General features: G+C 45.6%; 1 protein-coding gene across 4 annotated transcripts in view; it reads left to right on the top strand.

Annotated features, from left to right (window-relative positions):
* Nucleotides 1-18440, top strand: part of IGSF21 (immunoglobin superfamily member 21) — a 252342-nt gene that overhangs the window by 144773 nt on the left and 89129 nt on the right. For all 4 annotated transcript variants that reach the window (XM_039355070.1, XM_039355069.1, XM_039355071.1 and 1 more), the window contains one exon: nt 16845-16957. In XM_039355070.1, the coding sequence (XP_039211004.1) occupies nt 16934-16957 (24 nt within the window). In that variant the 5' untranslated portion in view covers nt 16845-16933. The remainder of the gene's footprint in view (nt 1-16844; nt 16958-18440) is intronic.

The raw sequence follows: 18440 nt of genomic DNA, 5'->3' as shown, positions 1-18440 counted from the left end.
TCTAGGTTGCTTCTCTCCTTGATTAGTTTCCATCCGTTGCTTCTTCTCCTGCCTTCAGGGGCTTTGGAGAATAGCTTGACTCCCTCTTCTTTGGGGCAGGCCCTGAGATATTGGAAGACTGCTATCAAGTCCCCCCCCCTCGTCCTTCTCTTCATTAAACTAGACATCCCCAATTCCAGCAACCGTTTGTAGTTGGGATGGTGATGAAGAAGCAACTTTGCAATCTTCTCAGGTCTATAAAACAAGAGCATAAGCACACTTGCTTCGGCTAATAACTGAGTTGCTCCCATTTGTGGCTACTAAATGAGGATGCTTGTAAGAGGAGCGTGTGAAAAGTTGGCTCCTATACAGGTAGTCCTTGACTTAAGACCACAGCTGAGCTCAAAATGTTTGTAACTAAGCAAAACGGTTCTTAAGTGAGTTTTGCCCCATTTTGCAATCTTTCTCGCCACAATTGCTAAGAGAGTCACTTGTTAGATTAGCAACACGGTTGTTGAATGTGCCTGGCTTCCCCGTGGACTTTTGTTTGTCAGAATGTCGCCAAAGGGGATCACGTGACGCCAGGACACTGGAACCGTCGTAAATATGAATCACGGTTGCCAAGCGTCTGAATTTCGATTTTGATCATGTGATCTTGGATACGCTGCAACGGTCGTAAATCTCTTTTTTCAGTGCTGTTGTAACTTTGAGTGGGCACTAAATGAAAGGCTGTAAGGCGAAGACTATTGTAATAGGCAAGAATCATAGCAAAAGCAGATGGGGGAACGAAGGTTTGGTTCAGGATCTGGAGAGCAGTTTTGGTGGCGGGTTCACACGCTTCGAACAACGAGGGGTGCCTGTGAATTGTGCCTCTCTGGTTTCAAGTCAGAGAAACGTCTGAACTGTGGCAGCCTTGACAAGCCAGGAGTCTTAATCCTGATCTTGCAAAGGATGCCAGAGGCTGCGAAACGTGTGTTCCTTGTGCTACAAAAGGCCGGTTGCTTGATGTGATCGTAACCATGTTGAACCACTTTTACAAGTACAAGTATCATGACAAGAGAACGATCATAGGTCCCTGGTGGGCTAGCAGACCTGGATGGCAAGCTCCGCACGCCGTACACGTTCTCCCTTCTTGAAAGGTTATTGACACACAACGGCACACCTACCTCAACAGCAGATGGGGCTGCGTGTTCCCGGCTGCGGACCACCACTCTCTCTCTCCCTCGTGGGCTTTGCGGTAGGCTTAAAGCATTGCAAAATTCTCTCTCTGCAGTGGCATCAATAAAATTGGATTGTCGTCTAGGAGGCTAAGCGTTGCTCTCTCCGGGAATGTAAGTAGAGAGGGACATGGTGGCTTTCATTCTGCCTCCTGCACCACTTGTGGTGTGTGTGTGCAGGGTGGACAAAAGAGAAACAAAAGAGAAAAATGGCAGAGACTTAAATTGTGGGTAGATCGCCTAATTCTTTCCCAAATATTGCTTTGTAGGATGGGACCAATGCTGGTGGACTCTGGTTAGGATAGCTCTTTGCTAGGATAGCGGTGGTGGTGTGGTCCGTTGTAACCTACCATGAATTTTGTGGAGTTTTACACAGGTTTGTAAGGCTTCTGTCCTGATGGAACAACTCACAGTTGGGCTGGGCTTTGATGTGGGGAGCTCCAAGAAGCAAGTTTTGATGGGACTTCCTCTAGATCCATTATTGGAGTGATATTCTTCACGGCATGTAATGTTGGCCTTGAGGTCCAGTTCCCATCTAGTTTCAAGCCTGGTCATGCAGTGAAAGGAAGAATCCCTTACATGGATTAGACTTTTGAGGAATAATAATATTTTGTAGGATCTTCATGGCTGCATAGCCTCCAGAAGTGGTAGGAGCCCTTTTCCAAACCAAACGCCTTCAAAGCCACCAATTCCTTCTTGGAGGAGCTCCCTAGAGCAGTGGTTCTCAACCTTTGTAATGCCGCAACTCCCAACCGGTCGTAAGTCGAGGACTACTCAACCGGTCGTAAGTCGAGGACTACTCAACTGGCGCAGCACCGTTTGCAGAAGGGGACTTTTGGCGGGCTCAACAGGGCAGAGACAGCCTGGACAATTCCTATTGGCTTTTGAAAGCCAATAAAATTAGACTCTATTCAAGAGAGTCTATTCTATTAGCTTTCAAAAGCCAATAGAATAAAAGGGAGTAGCACAGCTAAGGAAGAGGGGGAAAAAATGGCGGACTGCGTGGTGAAATGGTCGTTCGACCCCAAATGGGGTTGAGAACCACTGCCCTAGAGGAAGGGTCACCAACCCCCGGTCTGTGTACTGATACCGGGCCGAGGCATGCCAGCAACCAGTCTGCACAAACAAACAAAGCCCCATCCATGGGATGCAGGCAGCACACAAAACCACACGCCCTCCGGTCTACAGAAAAACCTTTCTCCACGGAACCGGTCCTTGATGCCAAAAGGTTGGGGGCCTCTGCTCTAGTCTTGGAGACTGGGCTGAAGTTCCTTGAGATATCGTCAAGATGAAAATGCTGCTGGTTGTCCTGTCTTCTGTTTCCCAAGGATGTTGTGAAGATCCTTCAGACTCTTTTCTGGCAATGGTCCAGGAGACCAAAAAACCTCCAATATTGGCTCCAAACTTGGTTTTTTTTTTTTTTTTTTTTTTTTGGAAGGGGGAAAACCTTCAGTGGACCTCTTTAGACTTTTTTCCTTCTCCGTGTTAGATATTCTCTGGATAAAAGAAGTCCTTGACTTGTACCAGTTTGTTTAGTGACTGTCTAAAGCAGGGGTCTTTAAACTTGGACCTTTTATGGCTTGTGGACTTCAACTCCCAGAATTCCTCAGCCAGCGTGCCTATGTAGATGTCCGTTCAACTTCTAAAGCTGTCCTGCTCAGTCAATAACTCTGAACAGCTTATAATTCATTTATCTCTGACCTCTGGAATTAAAAACAAGGGGAACTCTCTCTCTCTCAGCCTCATAAACATTGAATCCCTTCTATAGAATGGAATAGGATAGCTGGAAGGGACCTTGGAGGTCTTCTAGTCCAACCCCTTGCTCCAACAGCAGACCCTATACCAGGGGTCTTCAAACTTGGCCCTTTTATGACTGGTGGACTTCAATTCCCAGAATTCCTCAGCCAGCAATTGCTGGCTGAGGAATTCTGGGAGTTGAAGTCCACCAGACATAAAAGGGCCAAGTTTGAAGACCCCTGATCTAAAGTTACAAAAGGCACTGAAAAAATGACCTATGACCATTTTTTCCACACTTATGCCCATTGCAGCATCTCCATGGTCACGTGATCAAAACTGGCAACTGACCCACATTTACGATGATCGCAGTGCCCCAGGGTCACCTGACCAAGCTTTTGTAACCTTCTGACGAGCCGAGTCAATGGGGGAAGCCAGATTGCCTTATGGACCGTGTCACTAACTTAACAACTGCAGTGATTCACTTAGCAATGGTGGCAAGAAAGGTCGTAAAATGGGGCAAACTCACTCCACGGTCTCCCTTAGTGACAAAAACTTTGGGCTCAGTTATGATCGTACGTCGACGGCTACCTGCATCTCAAGCTTTTAAGTGAGGGTCGCTCCAGGGAAAAACGTATTTTGGGGAGGAGATTGCAGAAGAAAGAAAGCAGATGAAAGAAAAATGGGAGGTATACCCAGCACCAGAAAGGAGGACAAGAAACAACGGATGGAAACTCACCAAGGAGAGAAGCATCCTGGAATTAAGGAGAAACTTCCTGACAGTGAGGACAATCAACCAGTGGAACAGCTTGCCTCCAGAAATTGTGGGCGCTCCATTACCGGAGATTTTTAAGAAGAGACAGAACAGCCACCTGTCTGAAACAATATAGGTCTTCTGTATACGCAAGGGGTTGGCCTAGAAGACCTCCAAGGTCCCTTCCAGCTGCATTCTGATTGATTTTTTGCAGTAGTGACTATGGAAACCATCTTGTTTAGAAGCCCTCTCACATCCTGGCCTGATAGAGCAAGGACGGGAAGATCTCAGCTTCTTCTTCCCTGGAACAAGAATTCTGGAGCGCCACCAGAACGGTTGCAATGACCTTGGTGTGACTGAGAAGGAATTTTTTTGCAGTCCGAACACACTCTCATCTCTTGAGCTGGATCGAAGGTCCCGGAAACACAGTTTCATTTGTATGTGCAGTGCACATCTCAGCCTTTTCAAGAGAGAGAAAGGCAGCTTGAGAAGTCATTTTTCAGTGTTTGACACAAAGTCTCTTTCGCTCTTGCACCACGCTAGATAACTATCAGCAGCTGGAGAGATTAGAAAAAAATATATACATTGTCCTGGAAAGAAAATCGAAACCAAAAAAGGAGAAAAGCAACGTGCAACAGCAGGAAGAAAGCAGCTTAGGGTAAATGTTTTTTTAAAAAAATTGTTTTGCAAAAGATCTGCAGGAAAAGCATTCATTTCTTTGGATAGCAAGGAACCTTTTGCTCTGCGTGCTAACTTTGGGTGATGGCTTTGCAAAATAAAGACAGAAATCACATCGTATGCAAGAGGATAATTGTGCTGTCCCACTCACGTAAACACCACGGGCGTGAGGAGTCTTTATTAAGACTTCTGAGATGAATTTGTGTTCCCCAGCAATTCCCTGTGCTGGTACCAGCTCAAGCCCACTGAGTTCCAGAGGCTACTCAAATGAAGCCAACATTAGTTCTCAAGGCAAAGGTCAGTCCAGTCCTCTAGGCGAAGGCAAGTTCCAAGACAACGGCAAATCCACAGGCAAAGGAAACATCTGAACAGACATGATCCAAAGTTCAAGGCAAGAACACACAGCAAGAAAACAAACACATAGTTTCCAGCATCGCCTCCCTCTGCTGTGCTAAATAGCCAGGTTCTGGTGCAGCCCATTGAGAAGGGTGAGGCTTCCTCCTCACGAGTAATCTGGCTGACCTCCTCTGCTCCTGCCTTTTTCTCTGCCCTACGAGTTCTTGGATCAGGTGCAAAAGGCAGTTCCTCCACATGCTTTCCCCACCTGAAGCCTCAGGGCTGTCCTGCTGCAGCTGCGCTTTGGCCAAATCCCTCTCAGAGGGCTGATCGGAGCCACTGACCTACTCCCCTCCTGATATGGTTCATCCTCCCCTGAGCTGACCTCTGAAGAGGTATCTGGGGAAACGTCCGGGAGAGTCCTCACCATAATTTTCCTAAAGGAAGCGCTGATGGCAGTCAAATCCCTACCACCCATTTTCTCCAAATAACCCAGCTTTATTTTATTTTCTCTTTGCACCATCCAATAAAGCACAAATTCACCCCAGCCCTTAAAATCAGGGTTAATGCTTTCCGAAGTCCCTGGCCTTGATGGAAGAGGAAGTGTGAACTCGGTCCATAAATCAGGGAGGGGAAAAAAAAGATACTGAATTGGAAATGTAGAATAGAAAACATGTCTGCAAATGCATAGATCAGAGGAAAGACAGGCAGGAAAAGGATTCCTGCCTGCAATTTGCCAATGCGATGGATTGGATTTAAGGATGGAAAATTGAGCAAAAGTGTCGAGGGAGCCCTAAATGGATTTGTTGCAAGAGGAGGGAAGAATCAATACATCCCTCCAGCTGCTAAGAATACGGTGCAAAACAATGGGAGTTGTAGTAAAACATTTGGAGGGTGGCCATCAGCCACGCATCCGAATGGCTGCTAAAAATGGAAATATTTGTTGTTTGCCCAGCTTCTTCCAACCCACCAGCAAGCCAAAAGTTACGACACCCTCCTTGCCTGCTGTTGTTGCAGAAAACCACACCAGGATAAAGCACCTGAAGGCAGGACAAGAAGCAACGAATGGAAACTAATCAAGGAGAGAAGCAACCTAGAACTAAGGAGAAACTTCCTGACAGTTAGAACAATTAATCAGCGGAATGGCTTGCCTCCAGAAGCAGTGAGTGCTCCAACACTGGAGGTTTTTAAGAAGAGATTAGACAGCCATTTGTCTGAAATGGTGTAGGGTTTCCTGCCTGAGCAGGGGGTTGGACTAGATGACCTCTAAGGTCCCTTCCAACTCTGTTATTCTGTTATGTTTTCTGAGCATACCAAGCATGCTTTCCGAAGCTACTTTTTTCACACTCCCAGTTTTGGTCACCATGATGTAAAAAAGATGCTGAGACTCTAGAAAGAGTACAGAGAAGAGCAACAAAGATGATCAGGGGACTGGAGGCCAAAGCATATAAGGAAAGGCTGCTGGAATTGGGTAGGTCTAGTTTAAGGAAGAGAAGGATGAGGGGGGACATGATAGCAGTGTTCCAATATCTCAGGGGCTGCCCCAAAGAAGAGGGAGTCAAGCTATTTTCCAAGGCGCCTGAAGGCAGGACAGGAAGCAACGGATGGAAACTCATCAAGGAGAGAAGCAACCTAGAACTAAGGAGGAATTTCCTGATAGTGAGAACAATTAACCAGTGGAACAACCTGCCTCCAGAAGTGGTGAATGCCCCAACACTGGAAGTTTTTAAGAAGAGACTGGACAGCCATTTGTCCAAAATGGTGTAGGGTTTCCTGCCTGAGCAGGGGGTTGGACTAGATGACCTCCAAGGTCCCTTCCAACTTTATTATTATTATTATTTCAGGCCTACTTGGGGATCTGATTGACCTTTTCTGAACTTTGCCCAAATGCTCCTTAGCATTGCAGTCAAGTGGAGAGGAAGCTTTTGAGTGAGAAAGATAAAGTTTTGTTCTTTCTCCTATTACAATTATTACATCAAATTTGGCAGATTGGCTGGGATTTCCTCATATCTCTGCAGTTCACCTGCGACTCCATCTGCAGTGCAAATGAAGCCTTCCAATTAATCCGATTCCACTTTTAAAAAAAAAATGTTCTTTTTTTTTAAAAAAAAAAATCACATCCATCAGCGGTGTTTGATCCTTTTTGCAAAGTCTTCAGATAAGGCTCCATCTATTCAAACGTTTCATTTCAGATCTCTGTGTTGCCGTACAGAACAGACTCCCTTCATTTCATTTTATTTCTTTCACATTATCAGCAGCAGATTAAAAACAAAAGCAAAAGATAGTTGAGGCTCGGGAGAGGGAAGGTTAGCTGCAAATCTGGGTGTGAACAAGCGATCGCTCTCTTTTCGGTGTGGCGTGGTGTGCGTGTTATCTGTGTCTCTCTTCTCTCTAAGGTGCAAAACAGATATTTTTACAATTACTATAGCTGGGCGTGATTTTTTTTTTTTTTTACTAGCTATACTGCAGCGTATTGAAACCAGTAACCTGGGAATAAATGGCAGATTTCAGATTTATACTGTATATTCAGAATGTGATAGGTAGTAGGGAAAAGGGTGATGAGATTGTGGGTGCGTGATGCTCCCTGGGCGTGGTGGTTTTCTTGGAGACATTTCACGACCTTGTATTGATGATGTTACCTAGTTGGGTCATGAAACGTCTTCAAGAAAGCCCCCAAGCTCAGAGAACACCAAGGACCCCACAGTCGTCATCCTCCTTCTCTCTGTAAACCCCCTTCTCTTCTAGCACAGGCAATATGAGAGCATGCGATTTCTTTGGGCTGGTCGTCTGAGCTTGGTGTAGACCCCAATTCTTGGGAGGGGGAGCTTTTGAGCCCCTTCTTGATTATCAGATGTCACCTAACAAAATTCTCAAATCTTTCCATGGGGCTGCAGAAGGGACTCAGCTGAGCAGTTTCCTCCTCCTCCTCCTCCTCCTCCTCCTCCTCCTCCCCCCCGCAGACCCTTCTCCCTTCTAGCACTGATGATGCTACCTAGTTGGATCATGAAATGTCTGCAGAAAACCAACCAAGTTCAGAGAGTACCAGAGACCCCACAGTTGTCGTCGTCATTCTCCTCCTCCTTCTCCTCCTCCTCCTCCTCTTCCTCCTCCTCCTCCTCCTCCCCCCCTTCTAGCAATGATGATGTTACCTAGCTGGGTCATGAAACGTCTTGTCAGAAAAAAGCCACCAAGCACCCCACATTTCAACGCGGAGAGTATTCTCCTCTGTCAACAGTAAGATGAATAAAAGCACAGCCAAACCTACGCCTGATTTTTGTGATTTTTAATCACAAACTTTTCTAAAGGTTTTCGTACGATCCTTCCTCAGTAGTTTTGTGGTCCAGTCAATCATGGATCAGTCAGCTTGCAAAATTGGTTAAAAGGCATCGCAGTTGTTCATTTCCCTTGCTTAGCAAGGCTTTCGCGAAGCTTTAACAGGTTTCTCTCGGGTTTCTGTCATATTTAATTAGCCGGAATTTGCCAGCAAGTCTGTCATGATAACTTCTGCTCCCTTAACCCTAGGACTAAGTAAATACATAAATAGATAGTTAAAAATAAAGGAAAGCTGGAAAAAAAAAGATAAGGACAACCAGGATCAAGGTTAGGGTGGTCAAGGTCAGTTAGGGTGGTGATGGATGCAGTGAAAGACCATGTTTAGGAGAGGCCATCCATTAGAAGCTCCATCTATGTGGTCACTAAGGGCCGACACCAACTGGACGGCATTTAATCAACTCGTCAACATGAAGATGCAACTCTCTGGAGAAGTTGGTCATGCTGGGAAAAGTGAAAGGAAGGAGGACAGCCAGCATCAAGATGGAGAAGACTCAGAGTGATGGGGCACTGTCGGAAGACCTGAAGGACCAGGTTGGGGGCAGATCATCCTGGAGAAGAAGATCATCCATATGTGTTTACAAGTTGACACCAACTTGATGGGATCTAGACAATCAACTGACGTGGAGAGGCAGTTCTCTGGAGAAGTCAACACTGGGAAAAGTGGAAGGAAAGAAGAGGAGAGGATAACCAGCATCAAAATGGAGAAGACATCAGAGTAGTAATGGAAGACCTGGAGGACTAAGTTGAGGGCAGATTATCCTGGAGAGGAAGGTCCATCTGTGTGGGTTTAAGAGCTGACATCAACTTGATGGGATCTAGTCAACCAATCAACATGAAAAGGCAGCTCTCTGGAGAAGTCAACATTGGGAAAGGTGGAAGGAAAGAGAAGACGAGGACAAGATGGAGATGGTTCAGACATTAGTGCACCATTGGAAGATCTGAAGAACCAGGTTGGGCACAGATCATCCTGAAGAAAAAAGTCCGTCTATATGGGTTTAAGAACTGACACCAACTTATGGGATCTAGTCAACCAATCAACATGAAGTGAAGTCAACGTTGGGAAAAGTGGAAGGAAAGAGAAGGAAAAGGTTTAACATGGTGATGGAGGCCTCACTGGAGATCTGAAATATTGAGGACAGATCATCCTGGAGAAGAAGGTCCAATTTATGTGGTTATGAAGAACCGACACCCACTTAATGTCCCATCATTCAAGATAAAGATAAACTGGAATCCCAATAACGGGTTAGAGTTTTCTTCTCCCATGGCTGACTTTTCTCGGATCTTCGTGTGCATTTTGGATTTTTTAAATCGGCTGGAGCATTTGTCTGCCATTTATCCACACAGATGTTTAGAAGCTCCCGTACTGGTTAGGACACACATAAAGAAGGAGAAACCGAGATAAAACTGTAATAACAACTTAGAGAAAGGCAGCATGGAAGCCGACGAGTGTTCCTTTGTTCCTAATAATCCTTCTTTTTGAGCCAGCTTATCTTGAAAAGAATGGTTGTTTTGCCAATGCGCTAGGTACATAATTTATTCCGGTACCCTCAGGCATTTTGGCGTCATCTTGGGTGAAGGGAATTCAGAAGGAAAGAAAAGATGCTTTTTGCAGCCACGTTTCTCTCCGAGCATCGCCGCGCAGAGGTGTGAAATTGAGACTAAGCTGATGAGATTGATTTTTCCAACGGGTTGAGGGGCACAAGTTGGTTGAAGAAAAAAAAATTCTCCCAGAAATAGGATCAGATTTGACTGGTTATTTTATTTTTTTCGTGCCTGCTGGTGCCGATGACAGGATTTGAAGGAAAAATTATCAGAAGGTGAAATTGACAATAATACGATACGTTTATCGTTTCTGAGCATGTTTGAAGTCAAGATACATGTTCTGGATTTTCCATTACACCCATCGCTTGCATTAGTTCGCACTGGGTTCCCGTGATTAAAAATTTTGGATCTCTGCCTGATAGGTCGGCTTAAATAGCAGTTTATCAGCGATCCTATGCTTGGGTTCAGTGAGTGATAATTGTGCAGGCTGCACTTGAAACGTGATGCAGGTTGTCCTCATTTAACAACTACCTCATTCAGCAACCGTTCAACCATTCAGCAGCACTACGAAGAGAGATTGACAACCAATCCTTGAACTAACAGCCACTGCAGCATCCTCTGTGGTCATAGGATTGCAAAATGGGCACACATTTACCATCCCAGATTGCCGTTTGTGTTCTTCACAACCAGCTTCTGAGTCACGTGATGCCACGATTAATGGCCACGGGTGATTTGCTGAACAACTGCAGCAGAACCGAAATAGGCTGTTACCGTTATGTGATGTTTTATTTAAAGGTGTTGCTTAGTGACAGTAGCCAGTCCCAATAGTCATTGTAAAGTGAGGATTGCTATATTGAGAGCGGATATGCAAGAGAATCTTGCTATGGATAGAAGGCCTGTTTCTCTCCTTGGGGAATGATGGCTCGTATGACGCACTGAACAGGATCTGTTGGCATTCTGGGGCTGGCATCCGTGTACCAGATAAAACTCTCCCCCTCCAATTTCAGGGAAGCAAGTCTTTTACCAGCAGTGTTTCCATGTGGATAAGGCTTAGATGGAAAAGAAGAACCTTATTTTGCAAAATCTTTTAAGGAACGGCTGAATAAAAATATTTATTTTGCGGTCCCCAATCCTGACGGATTTTACCTGCTGTCTCTAATTAAGAAGTGTTGCTCTTACCTTTGATGTTTTTAATTTGTTCGTAACAGCACGGACGACTAATCAAAGCTGACAGCTTACGTTGTGTCTTGCAAGTGTTTTTATGTGGGCCTGTATTCCTGATTAGCTGGAGTTCCATCAAAATGCCAAGGCAGTAAAGGAAGGCTGAAAATTTCTGGGGTGGAAAAAAAGAAGTTGTGGAATCCGTTTCTCAAAACTAACCTAGTTTAGGTTTGAGTTGAACCATGGATTGTCTCCGCATGAGACTCCTGCAAAACATCCCCGTTAGCTCAGAGCCAAAAAAGAAATATATATTTAAACATGCAGATAGCCAGTAGGTGGCAGCAGTAAAGAGATAATGGTCACTCGAACTCTTTGTTGCCATCTGGTGGTCACCTGGATAGCTGCAGATGAGGTTTAACAGATTTCTTGTCCCGATTGCTTCCTTATTTCTATTTCCTCTGTTCTGCCCCATCAAGATTTGCCTTCTGTTGGGAATAACTCTTCTCCCTGCACCAGTTTTGTAGGAAGTCATGAAGAAATCGTGTCTGCGTGTTACAAGCAGGCCTTGGCAGATTCTGATCATCTCAAGGTTGAGGTGCTTTATTTAGGCAGACACGGAGAAAGCCGTTTTTACAAAAAAGATGATTGCATTGAAGAACATACTGCCATCTGTCAGAAATGGTGTAGGGTCTCCAGCTTGGATTAGATGGCCTACAAGGTCCCTTCCAACGCTCTTCTCTTCTGTTCTCCTTCTCTTCCCTTCCCTTCCCTTCCCTTCCCTTCTATTCTATTCTGTTGTATTCCATTCCATTCCATTCCATATTCTATTCTATTCTATTCTATTCTATTCTTTCTCTATTCTATTCTATTCTATTCTATTCTATTCTATTCTATTCCGTTCATTCCTTTCCATTCCATTCCATTCCATATTCTGTTCTGTTCTGTTCTGTTCTATTCTATTCTATTCTATTCTATTCTATTCTATTCTATTCCGTTCATTCCTTTCCATTCCACATTCCACATATCCTATCCTATCCTATCCTATCCATCAGTTGCATTCTAGGAAGATGGTTATTTTAATAACGGTGTCCGTGATTTTCCCTCCTTGATGAACGCAGGTGAGCCTCTTGGAGAGGAAGGATCTTCAGGGGGTCTTGCCAGCACGCCCCTCTTTTTTTGCAGTACCCTCTTTCCTAATTCTGCCCCTTCCTTCTCTGCAGTGTGCGATTGTGTCTCCGTTATCCCCTCTCTGCATGACAGTTCCATTAAGACGTTATTTACATCTCTCTGTGATATGCTGCAGCGTTATTTCCTTCAGCGCGGAGATAAAATTGTATGTGAAGAGAGATGGCGTGCAAATAAAGCCCTGTTCAGCTCCATCATGGATAACGGAGACAAGAGGTGCAATTTAGTTTTCAAAGGGGCGAGGAGAGAGATTTGGGTCTGAGAGGGCCTGGTCCATGCTGAGAACGGTAATGGAAAAATTTGGGCTGTGCTTTCTGTTCTCCGGCAAATTTCTGCTTTTGCGTGGCCCCGGAGACGTGCAACCAGGTCCTCTTTCTCCCTCTAGGACAGGGGCCTCCAAAGATGGCAACTTGTGGACTTCAACTCCCAGAATTCCCCAGCTTGCTGATTTGACCTGCTGGCTGGGGAATTCTGGGACTTGAAGTCCACAAGTCTTAAAGTTGCCAAGTTTGGAGACCCCTGCTCTAGGATCTACTGTGGAAATGGGATAGGTTAGACCAGGGGTAGGCAACCTTGGCTCTTTTATGACTCGTGGACTTCAGGAATTCTGGGAGTTGAAGTCCACGCATCATAAAAGAGCCAAGGTTGCCTACCCCTGGGTTAGACCAATGCACTGTCCACCAACCGGATGCTTTTCCTTCCTCAGGAATCTATGGTATTTTGAAAATGGAAATTCAGAGCAATTTAACATCTGGTGAAAATTCAAGGAGATAATTCATTCCTTTCCATCTCCAAGGAAGTTTGACGTCTACATCTTACAAGGCATTCTCTGCTTAGGATCAGCTTTGACTTAAGTAATTCTTCAAAAATTCCTCCCAGATTTTGCATTCCCTATCCTTTTTTTCCATCAACTGGAGCCCCCCATTGCCTGTTCTCTCCTGCACTTATTCAGGTTAAGGCCTGATGATTGAATTTTACGATTCAAGAGAACCAGCCTTCCCATTGTCGCTGTTCGGCTTTGATAGTAGAATAGGATAGAGCTGGAAGGGACCTTGGAGGTCTTCTAGTCCAGCCCCCTGCTCAAGCAGGAGACCCTATGCCATTTTGGACAAATGGCTATCCAGTCTCTTCTTGAAAGACTCCAGTGATGGAGCTGTCACAACTTCTGGTGGCAAGCTGTTCCACTGGTTAATTGTCCTCACTGTTAGGAAGTTTCTCCTTAATTCCAGGTTGCTTCTCTCCTTGTTTATTTTCCATCCATTGTTTCTTGTCTTGCCTTCTAGTGCTTTGGAAAATCAGTTGACCCCCTCCTCTTTGTGGCAGCCCCTGAAATACTGGAATACTGCTCTCATATCACCCCAATCCTTCTTTTCTCTAGACTAGCCATGCCCAATTCCTGCAGCCGTTCTTCATATGTTTTAGTCTCCAGGCCTTTAATCATTTTAGTTGCTCTTCTCTGCACTTTTTCCAAAGCCTCAACATCTTTTTTGTCACGTGGTGATGCAAAACCGGACACAGTATTCCAGGCGTGGCCTTACAATGGTTTTCTGCTGAAAGAGAAAGGAAAGAGAGATACATGTATTGATATAAACCCACACATTTCTGTTCCTCCATCATTTTTATTTCTTGACCGCTATTTGAGCTTCCAAACTTCACCAAAGATCTCAGTTTAAACATTTTGTTGTGGCTCAGAAAAAAAAGGAGGAGGGATATCATCAGTATGGCTGTACAGTCTTTCCTTGTGGTGTGTTTGTGTCTGTGTGTGCTCACCCAGGTGCATTAGCATCAGAAATTCAGAAGACCTTGAAGGCCAAGGATGCTGCTTCTCTGTTTTTTTAATCCATGGGTGCAAGTTCATCACTGAAATAAATATCCTGTTATGTCTTGGAAACAATGAATTTCTCAGAGACCTGGTTTTTTTTCCTGTGTCGCAGGTAGTCCTTCCCTCCATTCCTAGGTGTTTGTGCATAAAAAAAGTGATCTGAAATGGTATAGGGCAGGGATAGCGAACCTTTTAGAGACCGAGTGCCCAAAAACTCCACCCCCTGCCCCGCCCCCACCCTGCCTCCCGCAGGGCCACTCACCGCCTCCAGGGCCCGCCACAGATCGCCCAGGCAGCACAGCAGCGCCATGGTGGCCACACCCTCTACCCGCGCCCCACAGCATCAACTGTGTGCAATGGGGAGTGAAGGCAGAGTCTTGTCTATGCTGCCTGATTGCCATGTCCTTGGCTGCGCTGCTCCGCATGGGCCACGCTCGGGGGCGAATCCTCCAGGGGGGCTGCTCGTGAGGAGGGGGTCGCAGGGGGAGGCAAGGCTGGGGCAATGGCACGTGTGCCTACATAGAGGGCTCCGAGTGCCACCTCTGGCACCCATGCTGTAGGTTCGCCACCACTGGTATAGGGTCTCCTGCCTGAGCAGGGGGTGGGAGACTAGATGATCTCCAAGGTCCCTTCCAGCTCTGTTTATTCTATTCCATTCCATTCCATCTCTCTCTATTCTATTCTATTCTATTCTATTCTATTCTATTCTATTCTATTCTATTCTATTCTATTCTATTCCATTCCATTCCATTCCATCCCTCTTTATTCTATTCTGTTCTATTCTATTCTATTCTTAAGAAGGTTTTTGCTTTGCACATGCTGCCCCATTTTTTTCATTGCAAGAGTCCTCATCTCCACCAAGAGCCAACCCCCCACTATATTCCCCCCCCCTTGCTGAGTAGGCCAAGGGGAACCGGAGAAAAGACGATTAGGCCGTCCCTAATCCATAATTCACTCTCCTCAAGGTGTCTTTCGACAGCTGTCAGAAGTCACCCTGGCAACTTGGGGGGTTTCTGCAATTTTTTTGTCCACAGGGCTTACATTTTTAAAATCCTGTTGCCTCCCATCCTGGTTCCACCCCTTCTGAACTGCCTCACCTGGGAGCTCTGCAGAGTAATTTCAACAGGTGTGAAGGATGGGGATTTTTGTGAGGCAGACAGTGGGCCAGGTTGTAGCAAGGTTAGGACTGGGGAGAAATCAGTGGGGAAGCTGTGGATAAGGGAATCGGGGTAAAAACAGTCCTAAAAAAAATTGGCTTTTCCTGAATCTTTTCTTGCATGAATGAGGCCTGTCTAAACAGGTGTATTAAAGCTGCGTTCATTTTGCAAGAAAAAGGATTTGTAAAGGAACTAGTCCACATCCTAAATTAAGCCTCCGGTTTGGCCTCAGTTTAGTCTGCAGGGGGTCAGCTCGGCTTGAGAATTGGGGTTTGCGGTTTAGCCTGTTGTGTGTAAACACCGGGATTGTGACCTGGTTAACAAAACACGGTGGAAGAAACCGTGCATTGCGGGTTTCGACATGCAACCACAATTTCCATTGCTAAGCAAGGCTGGTTGGGGAGTGGAAGCGTGCCTGATTTTACGACCGCTCTCGCCACAGTGGCTAAGCAAGTCACTGCAGTCGTTAAAGTGAATCGTGTGGTCATTAAGCAGATCCGGATTCCCCAGTGACTTTGCTTGTCAGAATCCAGCCTGGTGGCAAAGGGGGATCCCGTGACCGTGGGGATCCTGCAACCGTCTTTAATACACGCCAGTTGCCAAGCATCCAGGTTTTGATCGCTTGACCATGGGGATGCTGCAACTGTTGTAAGTACGAGGACTGGTCGTGAGTGACTTTTTTCAGCACCGTTGCAGCGTTGGACGGTCGCTAAATGGACGATTGTAAGTTGAGGACTGCCTGTGTTGTATTGCAAACTCAACCACCAGTTTGCTTGGAGAAATTCCAGAATCTTGATATACGACCACAGTTGAGTTTCTGTTGCTAAGTGAGACTTTTGTTACATGATTTTTGCCCCCATTTTACGACCTTTCTTGCTCCAGTCATTAAGAGAATCACTACAGTGGATATGTTAGTAAACCGGTTGTTCAGTGAATCTGGATCCCCTATTGACTTTGCTCGTCAGATGGTCGCAAAAGGGGATCACGTGGTCCCGCCAGGACTCTGCACCACCGTCATAAATATGAGTCAATTGCTGAACGTTTGAATTTTAATCATGTGACCCTGGAGATGCTGCAACGGTCGTAACGGTGAAAAATGATCATAAGTCACTTTTTTCAGTCCCCTTGTAACTTTGAGTGGTGACTAAACAAATTCTTGCTCATACGACCTAAACTTTTTAATCTTTTGTTGTTGATTTTGATTTTACACACACACACACACACACAAAACCCAAATCAGAGTCTGTTGGTTCTGGATATCTGGATGAGTTAAAGTCCGATAGTTTTGTAATTTATTGATTGATATATTCTATTTTGTTTACCACCAAAATCCGTGCAGACTCACGGCAGTTAATGGGACAGCGAAGAAAGAAAACATCCGCCAACAGATAAAATGCTCGCGGATGAATAAAATAACAAAAGAGCCAGTTTGCTAATCCAATAACAGAAATGCACTGCTAATTCTAATCCTCAGTGATAAAAAATAAAATAAAAAATAAACCCAAATCAAATCATAGCATGCCAGGCACTAACACGAAAGGACAGCGATAAAAGCAATTTAAAATAATCTGCAAGCGAAATTAAGAAAAGAGGATGACAACCTTATTTGTAAAGAGTCGGGACATTCTGAAAAGAAAGCTCAAAATGTGTGTATGTGTGTGTGTGTGTGTGTGCTTTTTAATGCTTTACAGCACTTAGGATTTGCGGCTGAGCGTTCAGAATTAATAATAAATAAAAATATAGGACTCAACCGAATCAATTTTTACTCCCTTTTTTCCCCACCCCATTTAACACAACATGAAATGTCCATTTTCACTCAGCTCTTGGTGATCAAAAACATCCCCTCTGCTGTTCTGGCAATCTTCTCCACCTCAAGGTCCTCCGATCCAGGAAACCCGTCAGAAAATGCTTCATAACTGACCTCCTGTTTCTTCTCCCTGCTTTAGGCTACCTCACGGTCAGTATTGATCCTCTTCCGCCCGTGGTGGTGGGTGACGCCGTGACCCTGAAATGTAACTTCAAGACCGACGGCAGAATGAGAGAAATCGTCTGGTATCGGGTGAGTTGTTTTGTCTTCTCAAGAGGCCCACGGTTGGCCAGAGGTCCTCCACCCAGTGCGAGGACTCCTGGCTCCCAACAGCGAGAGCAAGAGCCCTTAGACTTATATCCCGCTTCACAGTGCTTTTACAGCCCTCCCTTGAGCGGTTTACAGAGAGTCAGCCTGTTGCCCCCCCCCCCCAAACAATCTGGGTCCTCGTTTGACCGACCTCGGAAGGATGGAAGGCTGAGTCAACCTTGAGCCAATCAGGATCGAACTGCTGGCTGTGGGCAGAGTCAGCCTTCAATGCTGCATTTTAACCATTGCATACCATGGAAGGAAGGAAGGAAGGAAGGAAGGAAGGAAGGAAGGAAGGAAGGAAAGAAGGAAGGAAGGAAGGAAGGAAGGAAGGAAGGAAGGAAGGAAGGAGGAAAGGAAGAACAATAGCAATAGCCCTTAGACTTATATCCTGCTTCACAGTGCTTTTACAGCCCTCCCTTGAGTGGTTTACAGAGAGTCAGTCTGTTGGCCCCCCAACAATCTGGTTCCTCATTTTCCGGACCTCAGAAGGATGGAAGGCCAAGTCAACCTTGAGCCGGTCAGGATCGAACTGCTGGCTGTGGGCAGAGTCAGCCTTCAATACTGCATTTTAACCATTGCATACCATGGATGGAAAGGAAAGGAAAGGAAAGGAAGAAGAATAGCAATAGCCCTTAGACTTACATACCGCTTCACAATGCTTTACAGCCCTCTCTAAGCAGTTGATAGAGTCAGAATATTTGCCCCCAACAATCTGGGTTTTCATTTTACCGACCTCAGAAGGATGGAAGGCCGAGTCAACCTTGAGCCGGTCAGGATCGAACTGCTGGCAGTGGGCAGAGTCAGCCTGCAATGCTGCATTCTAACAACTGGGACGGAGGGAGGGAGGGAGGAAGGAAGGAAGGAAGGAAGGAAGGAAGGAAGGAAGGAAGGAAGGAAGGAAGGAAGGAAGGAAGGAAGGAAGGAAGGAAGGAAGGAATCTCCAGACACTGTTTCCTATGGACCTCAGCTGGTGCTGAAGAACCTCTAGAGATCCACCACTTTCTACTCCTTCTGTAACTGTAACCCAGAAGGCACCAGCCTGAACGAAACACCATTGAATGTTCTTTGAGGCTGTTGGGAACATCTCTTTCTAGAGTGAACTGTCCCTCAGGGTCCCTCTATGACAAGTGGGGTTGGAGAATAAATTTCGCTGGGTTGGCGTTTTGAAGCAACTGTCAGCTCCCAGAGGTAGCCTGTCGAGTGGCAATCCCATTATCCTTTGCACGTTGCACACTTCTCAGTTTTACAGTCCGCTTCCCAGCTCACCAGTTTAGTGCAGGAAAGAGAATCAAGACCCTACTGGAAACGATCTATGTAAAAGATCTAAGAGCCGAGGTGGCGCAACAGTTAAGAGTGCAGTACTGCAGGCCACTTTAGCTGACTGTGTTCAGCAGGTCAGCGGTTCAAATCTCACCGGCTCAAG

This window comes from Crotalus tigris, unplaced genomic scaffold (genome assembly GCF_016545835.1).
Source record: "Crotalus tigris isolate CLP2741 ecotype Arizona unplaced genomic scaffold, ASM1654583v1 scf7180000018590.67127310178:1205815, whole genome shotgun sequence".
Taxonomy (NCBI): domain Eukaryota; kingdom Metazoa; phylum Chordata; class Lepidosauria; order Squamata; family Viperidae; genus Crotalus; species Crotalus tigris.
This window is presented reverse-complemented; position numbering and strand designations above follow the sequence as displayed.